General features: G+C 51.5%; 4 protein-coding genes across 4 annotated transcripts; 2 read left to right on the plus strand and 2 right to left on the minus strand.

The window, feature by feature from the left end:
• Nucleotides 1–3,006: 3,006 nt before the first annotated feature.
• On the minus strand, nt 3,007–3,837 carry LOC108863626 (uncharacterized). The gene is made up of 3 exons (XM_003745216.1): nt 3,746–3,837; nt 3,425–3,590; nt 3,007–3,346 (listed from the first exon to the last, which is right to left on the minus strand). The coding sequence occupies exons 1-3, from the start codon at nt 3,813–3,815 to the stop codon at nt 3,160–3,162; spliced, it is 423 nt and encodes a 140-aa protein (XP_003745264.1). The 5' UTR covers nt 3,816–3,837; the 3' UTR covers nt 3,007–3,159.
• Nucleotides 3,838–5,344: 1,507 nt separating this feature from the next.
• LOC100907099 (uncharacterized) lies at nt 5,345–6,195 on the plus strand. The gene is made up of 3 exons (XM_003745217.2): nt 5,345–5,443; nt 5,620–5,785; nt 5,870–6,195. The coding sequence occupies exons 1-3, from the start codon at nt 5,374–5,376 to the stop codon at nt 6,156–6,158; spliced, it is 525 nt and encodes a 174-aa protein (XP_003745265.1). The 5' UTR covers nt 5,345–5,373; the 3' UTR covers nt 6,159–6,195.
• A 7,080-nt stretch (nt 6,196–13,275) lies between these two features.
• On the minus strand, nt 13,276–13,914 carry LOC100900842 (uncharacterized). Its single transcript, XM_003745254.2, has 3 exons — nt 13,841–13,914; nt 13,605–13,770; nt 13,276–13,530 (listed from the first exon to the last, which is right to left on the minus strand). The coding sequence occupies exons 1-3, from the start codon at nt 13,908–13,910 to the stop codon at nt 13,317–13,319; spliced, it is 450 nt and encodes a 149-aa protein (XP_003745302.1). The 5' UTR covers nt 13,911–13,914; the 3' UTR covers nt 13,276–13,316.
• A 4,693-nt stretch (nt 13,915–18,607) lies between these two features.
• LOC100900990 (uncharacterized) lies at nt 18,608–19,241 on the plus strand. The gene is made up of 3 exons (XM_003745255.1): nt 18,608–18,717; nt 18,788–18,953; nt 19,028–19,241. The coding sequence occupies exons 1-3, from the start codon at nt 18,639–18,641 to the stop codon at nt 19,239–19,241; spliced, it is 459 nt and encodes a 152-aa protein (XP_003745303.1). The 5' UTR covers nt 18,608–18,638.
• Nucleotides 19,242–20,806: the final 1,565 nt, after the last annotated feature.

Consider the following 20,806-nt stretch of genomic DNA (forward strand, 5'->3'; position numbering starts at 1 on the left):
AACGTCTTCCATGCAAAAACGAAACACATCGATCTCAGGCACCACTTCATCCGCAATATGGTGTCAGAGGGACTTGTATCCATCAAACACATTTCGACGAACGAAATGACCGCGGACGTTTTCACCAAAAGCTCGAGCGTGGAGAAGTTCAATCGCTGCAGGAGACAGTTGGGTCTCTTTTGAGCTCCGTGGTCCCGCGCAAGGGGAGGTGTTGGAAAGTGCGCTGAACCAACGGAGCCGGTGCGGCGTTTGCCGCGATCACTTCGTCGTCGGCCTAGCGGGATACAATTCCAACGGTCAATGAAAAGACACACTCGTTCACAGGCTACGCCACGCACAGCACGTGTTATCACTGAGTCTCTCTAGGATACAGGTTTTCATCATTTGAGGTATCCCCATAAAAAGAAGTCGCATGGTGTCAAGTCTGGGGACCGAGCTGGCCACTCCAAGTCCCCACGCCTCGAAATGAGCTTCCCCGGAAATGCCCGTCGCAGGAACTGCATCACAATATTCGCAGTGTGGGCTGTGGCACCATCTTGTTGGAACCACACGCGATCCAGGCCCATTAGCCGAAGCTGAGGCCGGAAAAAAGTCTCAAGCATTGAGAGGTACCGGCCACTGTTCACAGTGACGGTGACCCCGTTTTCTTCGAAAAAGAAAGGGCCAATTATCCCCGCAGTTGAAATCGCGCTCCATACAGTCAGACGTTTCGCGTGGAGAGGCTTCGTAAGGAGCTGTTGCGGACTCTGAGCGCTCCAATATCGCATATTCTGACGATTTACGCAACCTGACAGCTCGAAGTGAGCTTCATCACTGAAGAACACCACGGCATCGAGGAGAAGGCGGTCGCGGAGCGCTATGCAAGCTCGCTGACGCGCAATGAAATCACCGCTGCGGAGCTCTTGGGCCACAGCGAGCTCATAGGGATGGAGATCGAGGTCTTCGTGCAGGATCCTCCCCAATGTGGTCCTTGCAATTCCTAAAGAACTTGAGGGCCTCCTCGCGGATCGCTGCGGCGAGCGGGAAATCGCTTGTCGCACCCGCTCAATCTCGGCGACGGTACGCACTGTGCGGGTACGAGATCTCGGTCTCTCGGTTCTTCCGGTCTCGAGGAAGACATCCGTCCAGGATTGAATGGATGCGCGACTTGGGACTCGCTCGCGAGGTCCGAGATTGAAATGGCGCCTAAACGCCCTCTGAGCAGCGATCGCCGATCGATTGTTATCAAGATAGGCGAAGACGGTGAAACTGCGCTCGGTTTCTGAGAAGTTCGATGCTGGCATTCTCGCAAACGGCTGAGAATGTTATTGAGCGACTTGCTTTAGGGACCACGATCTCTGTGCGAAAGGCTTGAGCGCGAGTAAGGCTCTGACACAAGCTAACTCTAAAATCGTTATCCGAATGAAATGAAACGGAAAGAATGGATGATTTTGAATGGAAGAAAGTGCTGCCCGAGAGCGATCCTCGAACGTCAATATCCCCATTTCCGCTGGAGTGTCTCGCAATTGCGACGGAGATGACTCGAGATTGAACAAACTGGCACTCCATCTTCAACAGCGTGCAAGCATTCCGTCCAAGAAAAGCCTTACTCCCGGACTCCCATTGATTTGACTCAAGAGGGGAGGACCAATATGCTGTTTCCGCAAATGCCAGTTTTTGGAAGTCCAAGGAATTCAAGAAAGCATCAGGAAAGCCTACTCACGGGATCATGTGCACATTTCCAATGTTGTGCCATAAATGTCTTGAAAGCTTTCTAACGGCATCCAAAACTCAATAGAAACTGCGACGCAGTTCCATTAGGCCTCGGTTTTTGCGTCGGCATTTAGGCCTCACAGTTCTTCTCCCATACCTCTCGTCTTGGAAGTTTGGGAGCATCGCCTCTGAATGCCATGGACCGATGTCGTGTCGGAAGTTGAGCCTTCCTCATCTTCGAACGCTTTTCCCGGCAGGAAACTCTGGAACATGTGGCAATCTTCCTCGACAAAATGGGCCCAATGTCCCATCCCGCTCAGCGAGCGATTGGAGAGGTGCACCCCGGAAAGCCGTTGTCGGCGAATGTCACAACTTCTCACCAACTTCCCACAAATGAGCATTTGGAAGAACAGTGATCAGGTTCCAAACCGTGAGGGTCTTGTGCCCAGAGAGTTCCACAGATCATTGAAAGATGTGTGTCTCAATGGATGAATGATTTGTTTCGAATCCATTTTGTCCTCTTGACAAGAGGTTTGTCTGATCGTAGACGGAAGAGAAAGAAAATCCGTCAAGTCTGGGAATTCAGTGCGAGAAATCTCCCATTGCGCTGATCTCGGAGCCACTCGTCGCGACCGTTTTCGAGCTATGGCTCCTGAGAATATAGCACTTGAAATCGTAAGATTTGAATGAACCACCCTGTACATACAGACGAATGACGGGAGCGAGGTTCTCCAACGGTTAGATCACCCCTGAACGACGGAACGTTGTGATTGAATTCTAGAGATGGAGTGTCGGATGCACGGTCGATCGTTAGAGGATTTCTACAGCTCTCTGACCCTCGGGAGAGAGCACGATGCGGAATCGTACGCAACGGATCCTAGTCGAGGCTCTCGAGTGGTCACAAAACCAGATCAGCTCTCTTGGCTTCAGCTCCTCTTCGACGCGACGGAGTCCAGCTAACGTCCAGGTACATTCAGGAACCTGATGGTTTATTGATGGATGCCGTTCTCCGTTCCACTTTGAGTTCTGGAACTGAATTCACTGCCTGGGGGTCTCTCAAGCAGGCGCATTCTCTTTCCTCCAGCGGGTGCCTTCCCTTGATTCTCGAAAATATCATCGACCAGGAGCTCGTTTTTGCTGGAATCCGGTGTCTACGATTCTCGGTCTTTTGCATGCTTAAGAATCATCTTCTATGTATGATCTATGTATGATCACAACTATCCTCCAAGACACCGTCCCGCAAGTCGAAGTAAGCGGAAATATCAGCTTCCGATGGAGCGTTGCGTGACAGCAAGAGGAATTAAAGTGTCCTGGAGCGACGGATTTCGAAGACCATCATTTATTCTCATGCAGTTGTGAAATTATCGATGACCTCGGGGGAATATGGACGCTTCGGTCTTCAAAAGCATTCTCTGGCTGCTTGCATGAGCTTGGGGAGTCCATCCATGATCATCTGTCCGAGATTCTTCATGGAGTCCATGCCCTTACCACCGAAGTCCTTGGTGTGGCCGTAGATGGCCTTGGATGCGGATTTGAGAGCGGCTGTAGCTTCCGAGCTGGCAGCGAGGATGATCTGGACTCTGAAGCGGAGGCGCACTTGGCTTTGTTGATCATGCCCTCCTCCTCATCGCAATTGGTATCGATTTCCTGCATTCTGGAAAAGAATCAGGGAGCTTCAACGCGAGTCTTCTCGAACATCAGGAAGTTTGAGTCAAGAGCGTGAGGTAATCACCGTTTCTCCAAATTCTCCTGGAAGGTATCGCGGATTTCCTCCAGCTCGTTCCGGAGCGACTTTGTGAGCTCCTGCCTGTGTCCGTCGATGTTGTCGAATCTGTCCCCGATATCGTCGAAAGAGTTGTTCAGAGCAGTCTGCATGTGGTTCTGAATGCATTGGATGGCTGGAGACGTGAGCACACTCCGTTAGCACCTGAACAGAATCCTGAACGAGTTCGGGGCGGCGTTCGAAAGAGAGGGGGTTGATTGAGGAGAACGACGGACTTCCAAAACCTCACTACTATGGAAACTCAGACAGAAATCAGGGAACCGTGCCTACTCTCTTTGGCGTCGAAGGCTTGCGCCTGAGCGACCAGGAGGAAGGTAGCAATGACAGCGAAGGAGCGCATGTTGACAGGAAGGATTTGACAGACAATAAGCTCCATTGATTTCTCGCTAGTTTTATACACAGCCGCAGATCAGAACAATGCTCGTCATTCGACAACGTCTCGAGCGCACCTCCCAGCTCTCTCGCTATGATCGCGACGTTTCGAGAGCTGTTCGCATCTGCTACCCGAAGGGGTATGAATTTACTGAATTTTCCAGAGAGATCAGGAGTCTCGCGCTGGCTCAGGTGCTGTGGAAGTTGTCCTCGGTCGCCGATCACTCAAAATCAGCAGAGAAAGCTGGTAACGAACGCAGAGAGAACTTATTGGGATTGTAAATTTGGGAGTACTGCCTCAGGTCCAGGATCTCGGGATGCTGAGTTTCGCAGCAGTTACGACCGATTCAGTGGGATTGCCCTGAGATTCGAGATTCCGGAGTCGAGCCTGAGATTGGCGGGAGTCTGATCCGGATCATCTTCTGTATCGCAAGAGCGAGTCATACGTGTGCACACGAGCTCCAATGCCGCGGGGACAAGCAAGAAAAACAAACAGTCCATAAACTCCTCTTCCCTGAACTGACTAATCGGAGAGTCTATACCCGGCTGAGTCGGAGCCGAGACTTGCTCCTTTCGCCGGAAATGTGGATTTTGAAAATAATCGGGATCGAACATCCCTCTTGCATGCTCCGACCTGACCCTCGTGGGGAGCTCAATGAAGATCCCCCCGGAGACCCTGGTCCGGAATCCGCGCACGGCGAATCCGGCGTGAGGGTCATGATGATGATCGTATATCTCGATGACGGAAACGGAGGTACCCTTCGATCACGCTTCTTCCGCTATTCGCTCTACTACACGGGGATTCCAAGTTTTTCGAAGCCGAGTCCGGTGTCTGAATCCGCTAAGCCGCCACAGACGGAGAGTGCGCCATCCATCAATAATGATTCCAGCCGACGACTCATTCGGAAGCGGGATCCAGAGAGGCTCGAGCAGGCAGCTGAACAGAATAATCTGGCTCAGAGACGAATCGATTTGCGAGAGATCTTTATCTCCTTTATTCGGGTGCATTGATGGATAGAACACGATCAAGGCTTATTGTGCGACTGAAGAGCCTTCCGTTCCCCGGAGGCCTATCGTTAGAGGCGACCTTCGTTCTCAAAGACACCACTCTCCATCAACAGCCCCAGCTCTCGTCAGGAGCCCCTTGTCTGATGGGCCGATCATTTGCGGGACTTCAGGGTATGTACCTCTTCACCTCGGAATCGGGCACCACTCAAGCTGCTCGGGATCGTCTCCGCGTTCCGAGCGCAAACAGCACACCATTTCGAACTCCGTCCACGATGCAGGCAGTGGAGACTCCACGCATACGGATCGACATTTTCATTAGGGAGACGTTTGCCCTGATTTTCGCAGTCGCCGATGTTGCCTTAGCTCACGGGGCATTCAATTGTCAACCCTATTCTGACCTCGTCTCGTTCGCCGGAAGCCCGCCTGAGCGTCTTCTCCATTGTCTACATCTTGCCTGAACATATATAAGGTAGAGTCGGTCTCTACGCAATCACTGTCTTTTGCAACCCTTCTGCAAGATGCGTTCTCTCGCCGTTTTCGCTTTCTGCCTTCTGGCTGCGCACGCGAGCGCGTGGTCTGTCGGGGAGGGTGAGAATCTTCCGATCGATCCGCTTCCAGGAGTCTGCTCCCTCGAGTTCGGCGTCTCCCTCTCAGCGATATATGCCGCTCGCGTCGGGGCATGGCTTATTGACGAGTTGAAATAGTTAAACGCGATCATATCGGGTGGATTCTGAATTTCTCTCAAAAACCTAAACTCCGTGAAGGTATCCGATGCGTCAGCGGAACCATGGGCGATGCCGTCAACAGGACTTTCGAGGATATCCGATCTCGAGTGAGCAACATGAGCGAACACAGGGACGATATCGCCGACAAGCTCTCCAAGCAAATCGCCGAAATCCGCCAACGATTCAGTGAAAATCTGAAGGAGGAGTAAGCGTTGCAGGAACTCTGCCTCATCTGTCGGGGAGTCTCCACAAGGTCTGATTCTCACGAAGTTCTCTCTATCGACTCCAGGATGGAAACGCAACGGAGCCAGGCTAGCGATTGCACTGAGGGCAACATCGCCACCAGAATGGCCTGCAGGATGAAGAGAGGACTCGGAATCGTGAGCGGAGCAGGTGGTGTGGCCCGCAATTCTCTCATGGAAGCCGTCAGGGCACTCAGGGATCACGCTCAGGACTTCGGCGGCAAGCGCGCCCAAGGAATGGGAGAGATCGTGTCTTCGCTGAGCAGGGAAGTCCCAAGAGTTCTCCAAGCCAGCTGGAAGTGCTTCACTGAATCGTCCGAGGACGCTGACCAATAAACAGCGAGGGATCGCCCTCAATAAATTCCGCAGCTTCCCCCAAGTTATTCGTCTGCTATTCTCTCTTCCGGACTCGATCCTAGATCCTCAACGCCATTGAAAGTGATTTATTCATTGGAGTTTTCCCCGACGTCGCCAGGAGTGCCGTGGGAGATCCACCAAAAGTGTGGCTGTGAATAGACAGTGTGCATGAGAATATTCCCTAGGAGAGAAATATCTCACAATTAGAGAGCTCTCGAGCATTCTCGTCTGTTATAGTCTTCATTCAAGTAGAGAACTCATGCTTGTATACATCAGGGAGAAGCTGCTAGAGCAGCGATGTCGCGCACCATTCTCTCGGTGTTTTCAAGCGTCCCTCCATGAGTTTGTCCGAATGACACAGAGTCAAAACCTCTCGATTAATGAAGACTTTGACCCCATAAGTCGTTCGGAGGGATTATCATGGGCTCACGGCCGGAGCTTCGAGCTCGTTCCCATATTGGCAGGAGAATAGGGAAACGAGCGAGAGGAACTCGTACCGCGATGGACTCTCTCAGCGACCCCATCCCCTCTACGCTGCGGAAGTCTCTGTTACCAGGGTGGTGCCCAGCGGCAGCGTGAACCAACCCCGTCTAGACACTGAAGAGCGACGGCGATAAGCGAAATGACGTCGGATCACTTCTCCGCCGGGAGTGAGCTATTCGGGCGAATAGGTTTGGTTTAGCGATTCAAAGTATCGTGTAGTTTCCCGTTTTTTTTGTCTAGAAATTCCAAGATCCTTCGCGGAACGAACGCATTCGGCCACCGGGAAGGCAGTGCATGCACAGATCGGGATCTCCTGAGAGCTGAGCGTCCCTCTTTCGCGGAATGAACTTGAAGGTCATGGCCGAAAACTTGTGACCGGAAAAAAAACTTGTGATATAGAAAAACGCAATCGCTTGCAGCTCGAATCATACTGACGGCCTTCGATCCCTACGTAATCGACCATCCGCCTCCGGAATCGACGGAATCTTCTCCTCCGATTCCACCCCGACTCCCGAGTTCGACTTCCTCGTCTCGATCCCGCATCAGCTCGTCCACCTTCTTCGGACACTTCGACGAAGCGACAACCGATTGTTGTAGGCAGAATCAAATCGTCGTGACAGTTCCCCGACCTTGCGAACAATGCCTTCTCGATGCCTTTGGAAAATGCTCAAACAGAGAAAGACAGGCGGTGTAACTTGTCACCCTGAGATGGCCGCGTCCTCTGCCCGACACAGTCGGAACCGCTCATGAGAAACGAGAATATTCGAGAAAATCGACTTAAGGATTATGGTTGTCGAACTTTTGCCTCCCCGTTGGCACTCTATCCGGGGAAGCCGCCTTTGACAGACTGGTAGAGCGAAACGCCTATGGGGGACTCCGACCAAACCGGAGCAAGACAATTCGACGCGGACGATTCGGCGCCGGACAATTCGGCGCTGGATAATTCGGCGCGGACGATTCGGCGCTGGATAATTCGGCGCCGAGGACGATTCGGCGCTGGATAATTCGGCGCCAAGTCAGAGGGTGTTCAAACCGGGAAACTACGGAAGTCAGCGATGTTAAAGATGAATTGATCGAAGGAAGAAGGACGAGTCGATCTCGGGTCAAACTAGAAGCACAAATGCCCTAACTTCAGGCATTCAGAGGTGCGCTTGACAAAAGGCGCGACCCGAGTGTGAGTTTTAATTCCTTATATTGTATATTCACGTGCTTTAAACTTATGTGTGTTACAATTATAGTCTCCATGGTATTGAGAAAGACAACAGGTTTTCTAGTTTTCCATGAGAAAATTGTGCGCCACCCCTCGCAAGAAAGCTACTGGCTCACGAGCCACAATGGTTCGTACCAGCTCGAGCAACCGGGCATCCGTGTCTAGGTATCTGCGCGTTTTGGGTTTCGGCAGAGTACCGGCATTGTACTACTCGAGCTCAACGTCTGCCTTGTGCTGCACTTGGCGGAGACCATCGATGAACTTCCAGATCGAAGGATGACAGACGCCCTGAAGTCTTCGATGCGCTCGCCGTCGACTTGCGTAGGAGCGCACGATTCACGATATCGTGTATCGCGCGTCTCTCGACGACGCGACGGCGACGTCGCACGTGCGAGTGCATCCACCGCCGCTGAACGAGGGGCGTAGTTTTACATAGGTATATCGGAGTCTATGAGTTTAAACTCCCCCTGAGCTTGGGATCAAGGGGACTTTCTGAGCCTTAATTGTTTCCCAGCTTCAGAACCTATAACGCCAAATCGTCCGGCGCCGAATCATCCCTCGCGCCGAATCATCCCTCGCGCCGAATTATCCGGCGCCGAATCATCCCTGGCGCCGAATTGTCCGGCGCCGAATTATCCGCGCCGAGTTGTCCAGCGCCGAATTGTCCGGCGCCGAATCGTCATGTACCGGGAGCCCGCTCTGGAACGCGCCAGGAGGGCAGATCCTCTGCTGTTGTCGCAGATATGGACCGGTGATGTTCTCGAGTCTCTATAATGGCGATAGACTCTGAACATTGTTCTACCGGATATCCCGGCCACCCAGGCAAGGTCTTGCGTGGTCCTTATTCTTTCGCTGATCTGGCGATAATATATGCCAAGCGCCCAACGTGCGGCATTGCGTTGCGATATCTCCATCGCGTCGCCTGTCGCCGCGGTCTTCGATGTGACAGCGTTGGTGTACCTAAGTGAGTTTAAGAACCACGACCGCTTTCCGGTAGGTCTTTGAAAGCTCAGAGGCTGTCTAAGTGACTGATGTCACGAAGGAGACCGCTCGTTTCCTGCACAACTAACAATCTCTCTCCTGGAATGTTCTCCTCATCTACAACGTATGCGATGTCCACTTCGTTCGCCGTGGCTGCATTGTAGCGTCGCTGATCGTCATCGACAGTTCGTTCGAAGACCATCCGCACCGGTCGTGAAGGGCGGCCTCCGTCCTTCGCCCGTCGCGCTTCTTCATCAGCGACCTGCGCCATGAGTCGGAAGGCTCGTACATACGGGTTGAAGTCGTTCAAAGCAGCATGGAGGAGAGCAAAGATGATTTCGCGACAGCTATGATTGACTCCTTGTCCCGCTAGTTCTTGAGCCGCTTGCTCGGTGTCCATGATGAGCACCTGAGCACATTGTGGCGGCTCTCCAACCTGCGGTCGAAGTTTCCCAATTCCATGGTACACTTGACCGTGAACACGGAAGCAATACGGCCCGAATCCCGATGGTGGCTCTACTTTTGCAGTCATGGATGCCATCGCCAGCGCGTTATCGTAAATCCGGATGTGTTCACGGAAGCTCTTGGAATCGACATCTTGATCCAGGGATACGGCTCGCATGACTGAGGGAAATTTTCGAATGGTGATAGTCGGACTTTATCTTTTGAGCAGCAAAGGGTATACGCGGTCTGGCCAGCCGTCAATCAGAGCAGAGGGTCGCGAGGTAATTCTGAGGGTCGCGAGCCATGTCCATCGTCCTTCGAGCTATCTGAGCTCTTTGCTGGACTCTCTGTATTCGATGCTGGGCAGCGTTTTAAACACGTATGGAGGCTCCCTCTGTCGAAGAAAGAGCGGATCGTCTAGCTCTATACCGTTCAGCGTCAGAATCAATAAGAAGCCTTCAGGGCTTTTGCTCGATCTCGAAGTCAATTTTCACTCTGCGAAACGAGAGCATGTCATTCCTACGAAAGACTCCGAGACGAAGTCTTCGTAGCTTCTTGTACTACCGTCTCAAATACAACAGAGCATCATGCCTGTGGCGGATAAGTTCCCGCTCGATAGACTCGTGCTGACTGCTGACCAGATGTATGCTTCTGATTCTTCTGTGGAACGCGTAGCAGAAGTTCACGCGAGACCGCAGGAGCTCTCATAAATGTGGAAGCAAGACACCTGCGTACTGGAGCAGGCACGGCATGGGCGAGCGGATGCTGCAGAGCGCGATGTCAGTAGGAACCATCGAGATTCCAATACCGGTCAGCCGCTTCTCTGCCGTTACGACGCCAATTGCTCCAGGGTAATCCGAATATGAGACCTTCTCAGAAAACAAAAAAACTAGAGCTGGTCGGCACCATCGCGGCGTTGAACGCTGACCGACTGTCGAAGCGACTCTCCGCCGTTGACACATTGAGCGGCCGCAAATTCCTGATAGACACACCTGGTAGTGACGCGTCCCGTCTTCCTGAAGGAAGTCACTTTCGGGCGAAATTGGTCTCTGCTGTGAACAATGCACCTATCGGGACTCTTCGTGAGAGGAACTGTAATTCGGATCTTGGTTTCGGCAAGCCCATAGAGTATGACTTCATCATTACCGATATAAGCGATATCGCGGCAGATCTACTATCACACTGCAGTTTTGCGCCCGACTTCTGTAAGAAGCGGTTGATTGATCTGGAAACTCTGTCTGGCCGGCGAATGTTCAGTTGCCCTACTTCCTTCGCTGCGTATCAGTGTGGCAAGATATTTCGTCGAGTGTGGGGCCTTGTTGGGGAAATTGCCGAAGCTGAGCGGAGTCTTGCCACCCCGATCAAGAGGTGAGCGATCGGTTCATAATCACATTGAGGTCGAAGGACGGCCGGTTTCTTGTCGTGTTTGTCGTTTCGATCCAGGGGAGCTCGCCGCCACAGGGGCTTATTTCTACCAAGTCGAGAAAGATGGTTTCGTTTGTCGTTCGAAGAGTACTTTCGCCTCCCCGCTGCACATGCTTCCTAAGCCTGATGGAACTTGGCGTCCGTGCGGCGTTATCGCGCCCTGAATGCAATCACGATTCCTGACCCCATCCCGCACCTACAGAATTTCGCATCCAATCCGGAAGTTGCGAAGTCTTCAGTTCCATCGACCTGGTCAAGGCCCGCCATCGGATCCCTGTTGCTGGGGATGACGGTCAAACGACGGCGATTCGCACCCCGTTCGGATCAAATGTTCATTCGCATGCCTTTTGATCTACGGAATGCAGGACAGACCTTTTAGCGCTTCATGGACCTGATGAATCAAGAACTGTGTTCGTGTACCTCGATGATATTTTATTGCGTCCCGAGATGAGCAGAAACATCTACAGCACTTGGAGCGCCTATTTCGACTGTTTAGAGAAGGATGGCTCACTGATCAATCCCGATAAGTGCAAGTTTGAAGTCACCGAGCTCGAATTTTTGGGGCAGCATGTTTCGACTGGGGGCCGTCTCCTCCCGCCGAAAGGGATTGAGGCTATCCGGGAATTTCCAATACCCACGACGGTCAAGAATCCACAACGATTCCTGAGGATGATCCATTTTTATCGGCATTTCATCAGGGGTCTGGCTGTGATACTATCGTTCATTCATGGTTCATGGTTCATGGAAGCTGACGTGGTCGAACGAAGCTTAATGTGCATTTTAGGGAGCGAAGCCTACGCTTGGGAATTCTACATGTTCAGTTCCCCGGAGGCAAGTCCCATGTTATCCTTCGTGTTCGATGCTTCAGAGACCGCTGTGGGAATGGTGTTGCAGCGCGAGGATATACGCTCACGACACCTGCCCCCGCTAGGGTTTTCCTCGGCGGCACTGGATGGACGTCAGAGGGAACTATCAGCCTCCGCTCCGACAGGGAGTTTCTGGCGACTGGGCTCGCGATCAAACACTTCAGGTTTATGCTAGAGGGTCGGCAATTCAGTCCTTACGGACCATGAACTTCTTATAATTGTGATGAGTCCGAAGACGGAAAGATCACGGCGTAAGACCAATCATCTCGAGTTCATTCCTCAATTCACCACGGACCCTCCGCACATCGAGGGCAGCGAGGATTTCATTGCGGACGCCCCATCTCGTTCCAGTCAACTTGGAGCGATGATCCGGCAGTCACCGCCGCCACGGACCGTGGAAGCAGTAGCGTATATAGGGGAGGGGGCGGCCAGGGGGCCATGCCCCCCTCAAAACACCGCCTTCGCACATTGCGGTCTATGGGGATCATCATCATGATTCTGCTCCCCCCCCCAAAAAAAACTACGGAAAGAAGGGACGAAGAGCTGGAAAGGATGGAAACCTCGACGAAGCCGAAACTGATTGAATTCCCACCGGAGAAGCGTCTCATCTACGAAACTCCGAGGTCAAGGCACAGAATCTATGTTCCCGTCTGTTTCAGGCGAAAGCTTTCGAACACGTCGTGTCAGCCATCGTGGTAAAAGACCGATGAAAAATTTCCACAGACCGCTCCGCAGATCATTCCAGTGCCGAACGAGCGTTTCTCCCTTGTCCATATCGATCTCGTTGGACCGCTGTCCCTATTCAAGGGGAATAGATACATGTTGACTGTGTTTGATCGATTCACGAGATGGCCTGAGGCGCGTGCGATTCCGAACGAAATAGAGAGCTCCTTGTGTGTCTGTGGCACTGATTGACGCCTAGATTCCGCATTTGGTGTGCCAGACTCCATTACGATAGACCAAAGCAGGCAATTTGAGAGTCGGCTTTTCCAGCACATAAACGACCTTTTGGGCTGCGACCGCGTCCCGACATGGGCTTATAATCCAAGAGCCCATGGTTGGGTGGAAAGATTTCATCGACAGCTCAAGGATGCATTGCGATGTCATTCTGCGGAAACCAATTAGTGGAACGAGTACGAGCCGCTCGTGCTTCTTTTGCTCAGGGCAACTACGGGAGAGGATTTTCGAGCTTCAACAGCCGAGTTCGTCTTCGGTCAGAATATCAAGCTTCCATCATTCGTATTCCACCACCTCATATTTGTGCAATGCTTATGACTTCATTCCGAGGAAGTCGGGTCTTATTCGATACATTTAGTGCGATACATCGACATCGTCGCAACATTGATACATTGATAGCACATTATTATGTTTTAGAAGTCAGGCTTGCTGTTCTCTACGGCTTGATCTTTGTGTATTTATATTACTTCCGTTGATTTCATATTGCGAGAACGAGTCGAATTGCGTCGTCATCTGCAATCGTGACCGCGATTCCCCATGCATGGCGGAGCGCTTTCCGACAAGGGGCCCGTGGGGGGCCATGGAGTGTCGGAAAACCGCGACAAAGGTCGAGCTCTATTTATTTAAAGCCTTCATCACCGTAAAAAAAGAGGCATTCGGGCAAGATTGCAAGATTTATCCTACGAGACTTTGAGCGCTCGTGGGTCGGTCGATATTTTCGATCAAAGGCCCACGCATCCCGCGAGGGATGCCGTGATGTCCCTGCTGAGTTCACCTCTGAGCCATGGTATCGTTGCTCTGTTCCGTACCGATGTTATTGACGATTTCCTGGACGGCACTTCTGAACTCGTTTGCGCGCTCCTGAATGAGAGGTAGCAATGCGTTGAAGAGGTCTCGTCCAGTGTTGACGACACATCTTGCTCGGTCGAAGAAACCAGCAGCATTCTGCACACATTCTTGGTACTTCTGTTGAGCGTTCTCGAGACTGGAAGCAATGATGGACGGTCTTAGAGCAAAATATGCCTCGCGGGCGATGTCTCGGAACATTAGATGACTCACGGTTCGGAAATTGCTTGGCCGAGATCCTCTATCTGCTGATTGAACACGTTCCGGATTTCCTCCGCGGCCGGGCTTGCCGCATCGAGCGTTTCCCCCAGACGGTTGTTAAATTCCTTGCGGTAGCTGGCAAGCTGCTCACTGAGACTCATCTGGACGCATTCAGGGACTGGGACAGCACGAGGGCGTTAGATTAGAATTCCCCAAAATACCCTTAAGGATTCGTTGAAGCGACTCACAACTTTGGGGGTCGAGCTCCTGAGCCTGCACGGCGATGAAGCAAAGAGCGAGGATGCTCAGACAACGCATGTTAACCATTGCAAGGAACGGGAACCGTGAACGAAAGACACCAATCGATAGACGACGAGGCTCGAATCGAGTCATTGGCTCCTCGGAGAGGGAAGGTTCCAACGTAAGACCACCTGCGGGACATCCTGAGAGGAGCCCGCTCCGACGCAGCGTGGCAGCACCTAGCCCTTGCAATCAACAAGTCTGTGCTTCCTGATGGGAATTTTCGTGACGTCTCCCTTGGTCTCACAGAGAAGAGAGTTTCCTTTCTCGATTTTCAAAGAGGTTTCGAACTCACCAGACAATCAGAATACTGTAGTCAAGCTCATGGTGACAAGTGTCCTGTCTATGCTGCATCCCTCCGTATTCTCTTTTATTGCATGAAAATGGAAGGATATGGGATTCCATGTCTACACTGAGCGGCCCAGGGCTTCCTGATGTACCTAGAGACAGAGACCCTCCCTTACGAAGAGGTCACACAGACAGAGTCAGAATACTCTAGTCAAGCCCTTGGTGTCAGCTTATGAGGAACCTTTGCCTTCTCATAGACTGCATCATGGGAGGGGAATTCTTTCCCATGGACTCCAATGGAGAAATTCCTCATCTGAAACGCGGCCTCAACGCGAGACTCGGCTTGATTGCGGGAACTCAAAGCCGTGTCAACCGCCGTAGCGATCTGACAATGAGGCATAATTTCCCGATAGGTCAATTAGCACGGGGTAATTTGCTTAATTTAAGTCGGATGGAATTCACAAGCGTCATTAGGCTAAGGGTCGTTTCCATGATCAGATTTCCGCAGATAGGGAATGGGGCCCGGAAAGGTCACGGAGCAGATGGTGAATACGGTGGTGGACATTGGGTTGAGGCCACCCCACAATTCTCAGATAACTCGCCGATGAAGCTTGGTAGAGGTGTAGTGGTAATGCTGTTTATTGATATCCTCGTGTCTTATACGTTTAGATAGGCATGGGATCCTGTTCCTTCCTCCCTTGGATACCTGCTTGAATCTGATGGTATCAATCCGATGCACCGCTCGAATCGTGAACCGCAATCCGCAATATGGTCGTCTGAGCTTCCGCCAATTTGAGCGAAATGAGGATCCTTTATTTTATTCGCCGAGCAATGATAATTGACATCTTCGAAAGAAAAGAGCCCTTCGACGTGGTCTCGCAGATGATGCTATTGGTAAAACAGGGATTCTTGAACTGCGGGAAGCAGTTCGGCGAACTCTGTCGGAGAACTACTTCGAGGTTCGCCAGTGTCTGCTAGCAGGATCTCCTCGTCCGTAGTGTGAGTTATCAACTCGAAATCGGTGAGTGACTCCCACCCAAAGTTATTCGACTCGATCTCTGTATCGCTGTCCAAAACGGGAACGTTTTCATCGTCGGAGTCTCGCAATCGCGATACATCACCGGCGCTGAAGTTCCCTGGAGTATCGGAGCCCTCTGCTTCAGAGACTAGTCCTCTCCGGAAGCCGTTGACAATGACCTCTGCCAGAACTGCTTCGAATGCTTTGCCGACTAACGCCGCTATCTCTGAGTAGCTCATTCTTCTACGCCTTCTACCCTTAGTGTAAGAAAGTTCTCTTTCTGGCCATAGGTTCTACCGGACAGTTGTTGCGGAACGGTCTATAGTGTCAACATACGGTGCTCTCGGAGTTCCTCGAAAGGCGAGCTTCGCTTATCTGAGGCATCTGCGATATCAGCTCTTTGGCCTCACGAAGAGCGATCGCATGACAGTTGGGCCGTGTAAGAGATCCTTAAAGAATCCATCGCGAAGCTGATTCAAAAGAGCGGCATATCCCGAGGCGCGTTCGAGAAACAGAATGTGTCAAAGCTCGACTCTTGACTAGGCTCACTTCGAAATCGCCCCCTTGGATAGACATCTCGAAACTGAAGTCTGTGTGACTTCGTCGCTGTAGATTATACGTTTTGCAGAGAGAAATTGGCCAGAGATGAAACTTCCAGCAATGGAACGGAGCATCCTGGAGCCGGCTCAGAAGAAGACCAGGATTCAGATTCTAGGGTATCCTGACTTTAGTCACTGTTCTTTGCTCGAATGGAAGGTAAGAGACCTGTTTTTTTGGTACCAGAAGTAGTAATGATTCACTTACCCCTGGACGTGGTTCTTTTCCCTGCCCGATGCGAAGGTTATGTTACTGAAGACAGGGAAGACTCGACTTCTGATCATTTATCGATTCTCTGCTTATCATCAACAACAAAGTGTAGATTCATCTTGAACTCGACCCATCTCCAGAATGGCACCCGCTCCTAAAATCACCGAGGCGTCTCGAGCAGGCTCCGAGAGAACGCCCGGCGAGGATTGAGAGCTCGTCATGGGAGATGATCATGAAGGAGAATAAATCATTCGATCGACTCCTCGTGGATGTCAAAGATCGTATTTTCATTTCGCTCCTTCACGAATCGCAATATCTAATTTCTATGGAGGACAACTCTCGCTGCTTTCTTGATTTGAGGCTCATCGAAGTTTTCCAGAACGGTATTTATGGCTGGCAATATGAGGAAAGCTCTTTCAAGGATCCGGATGGTGGAGTACCAACGGATCTTGGTGTCGAGAACTCTACCCAAACGTTTTCCGTTGAAATCAGGCGATGCAGTAAGTTCCTTCAGCCTGGCGTTCTTGGGACCGCTGCGCTTGATTGCATTGAGAATGTGTCTCAAACTAATCAGCGCGCTTCTCGCTATTGAAGGAAGCACTTCCTCTTCCGGCTCGACCTCTAACCCATCTTGAATGTCTCCAGTCGGCTTGGAACTCAGTCTGCTTGTCCGATACATCCAAAGCGCCTCCGTCATCTTCGTCATCACTGGTTTCGCTCTCAGGGACTAGATTCCCGGGGTTCCGCTTGGGCGCCTGATACGTCGGTCTGAAGGACTCTAGCGAGTGCGTAGTGGAGCCCATGCACGAGGGGAAGCTGGGAACGAACTTCCAACTTGGCCACCGCGCTCTTCATCACTGAAGCTCCGTCGGTGGTGGCGAAGGAACAATTTATCAACTTCGCCTTAAGAGATTTAGAAGCTCCGTAATGGACTCACTGATCAGATCGGCATCAACTCGCCCGGCGATTTGATGAGCCCGAGGGAGATGTACTCTCCAGCCGTGAAATCATCCCAATGGGAGCCCTCAGTACGTGGGTCAAGGCTGAGGTATCGGTGACGGCAGTTATCGGCTGGAGCCTCATCGAAATTGATCGCGAGAGAGCCTCCTCCATCTTGATATCTCTGTCGAGTTGCTCACATTTCTCCACGAGCCGACTCAGCTTCGGTCATGAAGATTCTCTTGATGATATGCGCCGATGCGGGTAGAGGCGGGCCACCATACTTCTCGAAGAGAGTTCGCGAGACTTTTGAGCGGGCGATCGTAGTGAAATGTTTTCCATCCTCCGCCGCTAGTCTCGCAATCATTCCTAGGGAATCACTCTCTGTGAGAATGTTTCTTCTTCTAATGCCTTTACACCTAAGCGTGGACGCTCCCGAGGGATCGCCATCAAGTACACCATGCTGGGTTCTCAAGTGCCTTGCTAGACAACTTGTACTGCCTCCAGCACATTTGTATTCTCTCTGGCACAGCTCACTCATAGCGATGAGTGTCGTCGACTTTGAGAAAATCTTTTTTTGAGATTTTTTCGAGATTCAGGCGTGATCGAACTCATCTTCTCCAGGTGAAGGCCCCGAGCAAGGAACTGGCCCTTGGCGAGCCCAAGCGCGCGCATGACTCCGCTCAGGCACTGGGCACGCCCTGTCACCTGCTCAAGTCCATTCACCTGTGGAAGGTCCTCGAATTTCAACCCGATCCAATCCGACCCTGATCTGATGTCGGAATTAATGCTTCGCCCACCGACCATTCAGCCCTCATTTACGATCAACTCCAATTTGGTCATGGGAAATGACACTAAGCCTGATGGCCTTCCTCGACTCTATTCGACTCTTATGGGGGGAATCACCCTGCTCTCAATGACCTCCCTGGATCACATCTGCGGAGATCTCTACGGCAGGTAATACAGTTTGGAGTTCGTGCCATCATCTCGATTCCTCCGGCCATGACAATTAGGCATTTCCTCCGCATAATTCCGAGTTTAGCGAGGATGCAGCATAGACAGAACACTTGTCACCTGGAAATTGACTACTTGAGGTGAACTGGCGTTGGAAGCCTCCCTTTCCGTTGAGACAATGATTTGATTCAAGGCTCGTCGTCATCAGGCCACCGCCGCACAGTGGTCGAAAATCGATTTTTAAGTAGGCAAAATTATTGTATAAAAATTATTATATAAAAATTATATTAACTATTAAGAGTTTCTGGTCGTCATCTTGGCCATAGAAACGAAGCTCGAGGTCCAACGGGGTCAATAATGAGTCATCAGTGTAGACATGGAATCCCATATCCTTCCATTTTCATGCAATAAAAGAGAATACGGAAGGATGCAGCATAGACAGGATACTTGTCACCATGAGCTTGACTACAGTATTCTGATTGTCTGGTGAGTTCGAAATTTTTTAAAATCGAGAGAGGAAACTCTCTTCTCCGTGACACCGAGGAAGACGAATATTCCCATCAGGAGGCACAGACTCGTTGATTGCAAGGTCTAGGTGCTGCCACGCTGCGTCGGCGCGGGCTCCTCTCAGGATGTCTCGCAGGTGGTTGGAACCTTCCCTCTCCGAGAAGCCAATGACTCGATTCGAGCCTCGTCGTCTATCGATTGGTGTCTTTCGTTCACAGTTCCCGTTCCTTGCAATGGTTAACATGCGTTGTCTGAGCATCCTCGCTCTTTGCTTCATCGCCGTGCAGGCTCAGGAGCTCGACCCCCTAAGTTGTGAGTCGCTTCAACGAATCCTTAAGGGTATTTTGGGGAATTCTAATCTAACGCCCTCGTGCTGTTTCAGTCCCTGAATGCGTCCAGATGAGTCTCAGTGAGCAGCTTGCCAGCTACCGCGAGGAATTCAACAACCGTCTGGGGAAAACGCTCGATGCGGCAAGCCCGGCCGCGAAAGAAATCCGGGACGTGTTCAATCAGCACCTCACGGATTTCGCCCGAGCAATTTACGACCCGTGAGTCATCTAATGTTCCGAGACATCGCCCGCGAGGCATATTTTGCTCTAAGACCGTCCATCATTGCTTCCAGTATCGAGTTCTCTGAACAGAGATACCAAGAATGTATTCGGAACTCTAATGGTTTCTTCGACCGAGCAAGATGTGTCGTCCTAACTGGACGAGACATCGCCAACGCGTTGCTACCTCTCATTATCGAGCGCGCAGGCGAGTTCGGTAGTGCCGTCCAGGAAATCGTCAGTAACATCGGTACGGAACAGAGCAACAATACCATGGCTCAGAGGTGAACTCATCAGGGACATCGCGGCATCTCTCGCGGGATGCGTGGGCCTTTAATCGGAAATATCGACCGGCCCACGAGCGCTCAAAGTCTCGTAAAAAAATAAAACTTGCAATCTTGCCCGAATGCCTCTTTTTTCCGGTGATGAAGGTTTCAAATAGAGCTCGACCTCTGTCGCGGTTTTCCGACACTTCATGGCCTCCCAGGGGCCCTTTGTCGGGAAGCGCTCCGCGATGCAAGGGGGAATCGCGGTCACGATTGCAGATGGCGACGCAATTCGACTCGTTCTCGCAATATGAAATCAACGAAATAGTATAAATATACAAGGATTAAGTAGTGGAGAACAGCGAGCCTGACTTCTAAAGCATAATAATGTGCTTTCAATGTATCAATGTTGCGACGATGTATCGTTGTATCGCACCAACTGAATAAGACCCGACTTTTTTGGTATGAAGTCATAAGCATTGCACATATATGGAGTGGTGGAATACGAATGATGGAAGCTTGATATTCTGACCGAAGACGAACTCGGCTTTTGAAGCTCAGAAATCCTCTCCCGTAGTAGCCCTGAACAAAGAAAGCACGAGCGGCTCGTACTCGTTCTAATAATTGGATTCCGCAGAATGACATCGCAATGCATCCTTGAGCTGTCGATGAAATCTTTCCACCCGACCATTGGCTCTTGGATTATTAGCCGATGTCGGGACGCGGTCGCAGCCAAAAAGGTCGTTTATCTTCTGGAAAAGCCGACTCTCGAATTGTCTGCTTTGGTCTATCGTAATGGAGTCTAGCACACCAAATGCGGAATCTAGGCGTCAATCAGTGCCACAGACACACAAGGAGCTCTCTATTTCGTTCGGAATCGCACGCGGCTCAGGCCATCTCGTGAATCGATCAAACATAGTCAACATGTATTTGACTATGTTTGATTCCCTTTGACTGGGAGAGCGGTCCAATGAGATCGATATGGACAGGGGAGAAACGTTCGTTCGACACTGGAATGATCTGCGGAGCGGTCTGTGGGAATTTTTCATCGGTCTTTTACCACGATGGCCGACATGACGATACTGCTCGAAAGCTTTCGCCTGAAACCGACGGGAACATTGATTCTGTGCCTTGACCTCGGAGTTTCGTAGATGAGACGCTTCTCCGGTGGGAATTCAATCAGTTTCGGCTTCGTCGAGGTTTCCATCCTTTCCAGCTCTTCATCCCTTCTCTGTGCCTCCATCATGTCTTCGACGGTCCCTGGCGGCGGTGACTGCCGGATCATCGCTTTTAGCTGATTGGAGCGAGATTGGGCGTCCGCAATGAAATCCTCGCTGCCCTCGATTTGCGGAAGGTCCGTGGTGAATTGAGGAATGAACTGGAGATTTTTTTTTATAAATTGTACTAGCGCTCCCGGTCGCCGCTTCGCGGCGACTCGGTATCGCTAGACTCACTACACATGCGCTAGCTCCGAGTGCGCTGGCTCCGAGTGCGCTGGCTCCGAGTGCGCTGGCTCCGAGTGCGCTAACGCCGAGTGCGCTAACGCCGAGTGCGCTGGCTCCGAGTGCGCTGGGTCCGAGTGCGCTG

Source organism: Galendromus occidentalis, unplaced genomic scaffold, assembly GCF_000255335.2.
Source record: "Galendromus occidentalis unplaced genomic scaffold, Mocc_1.1 scf7180000077480, whole genome shotgun sequence".
NCBI classification, from domain to species: Eukaryota; Metazoa; Arthropoda; class Arachnida; order Mesostigmata; family Phytoseiidae; genus Galendromus; species Galendromus occidentalis.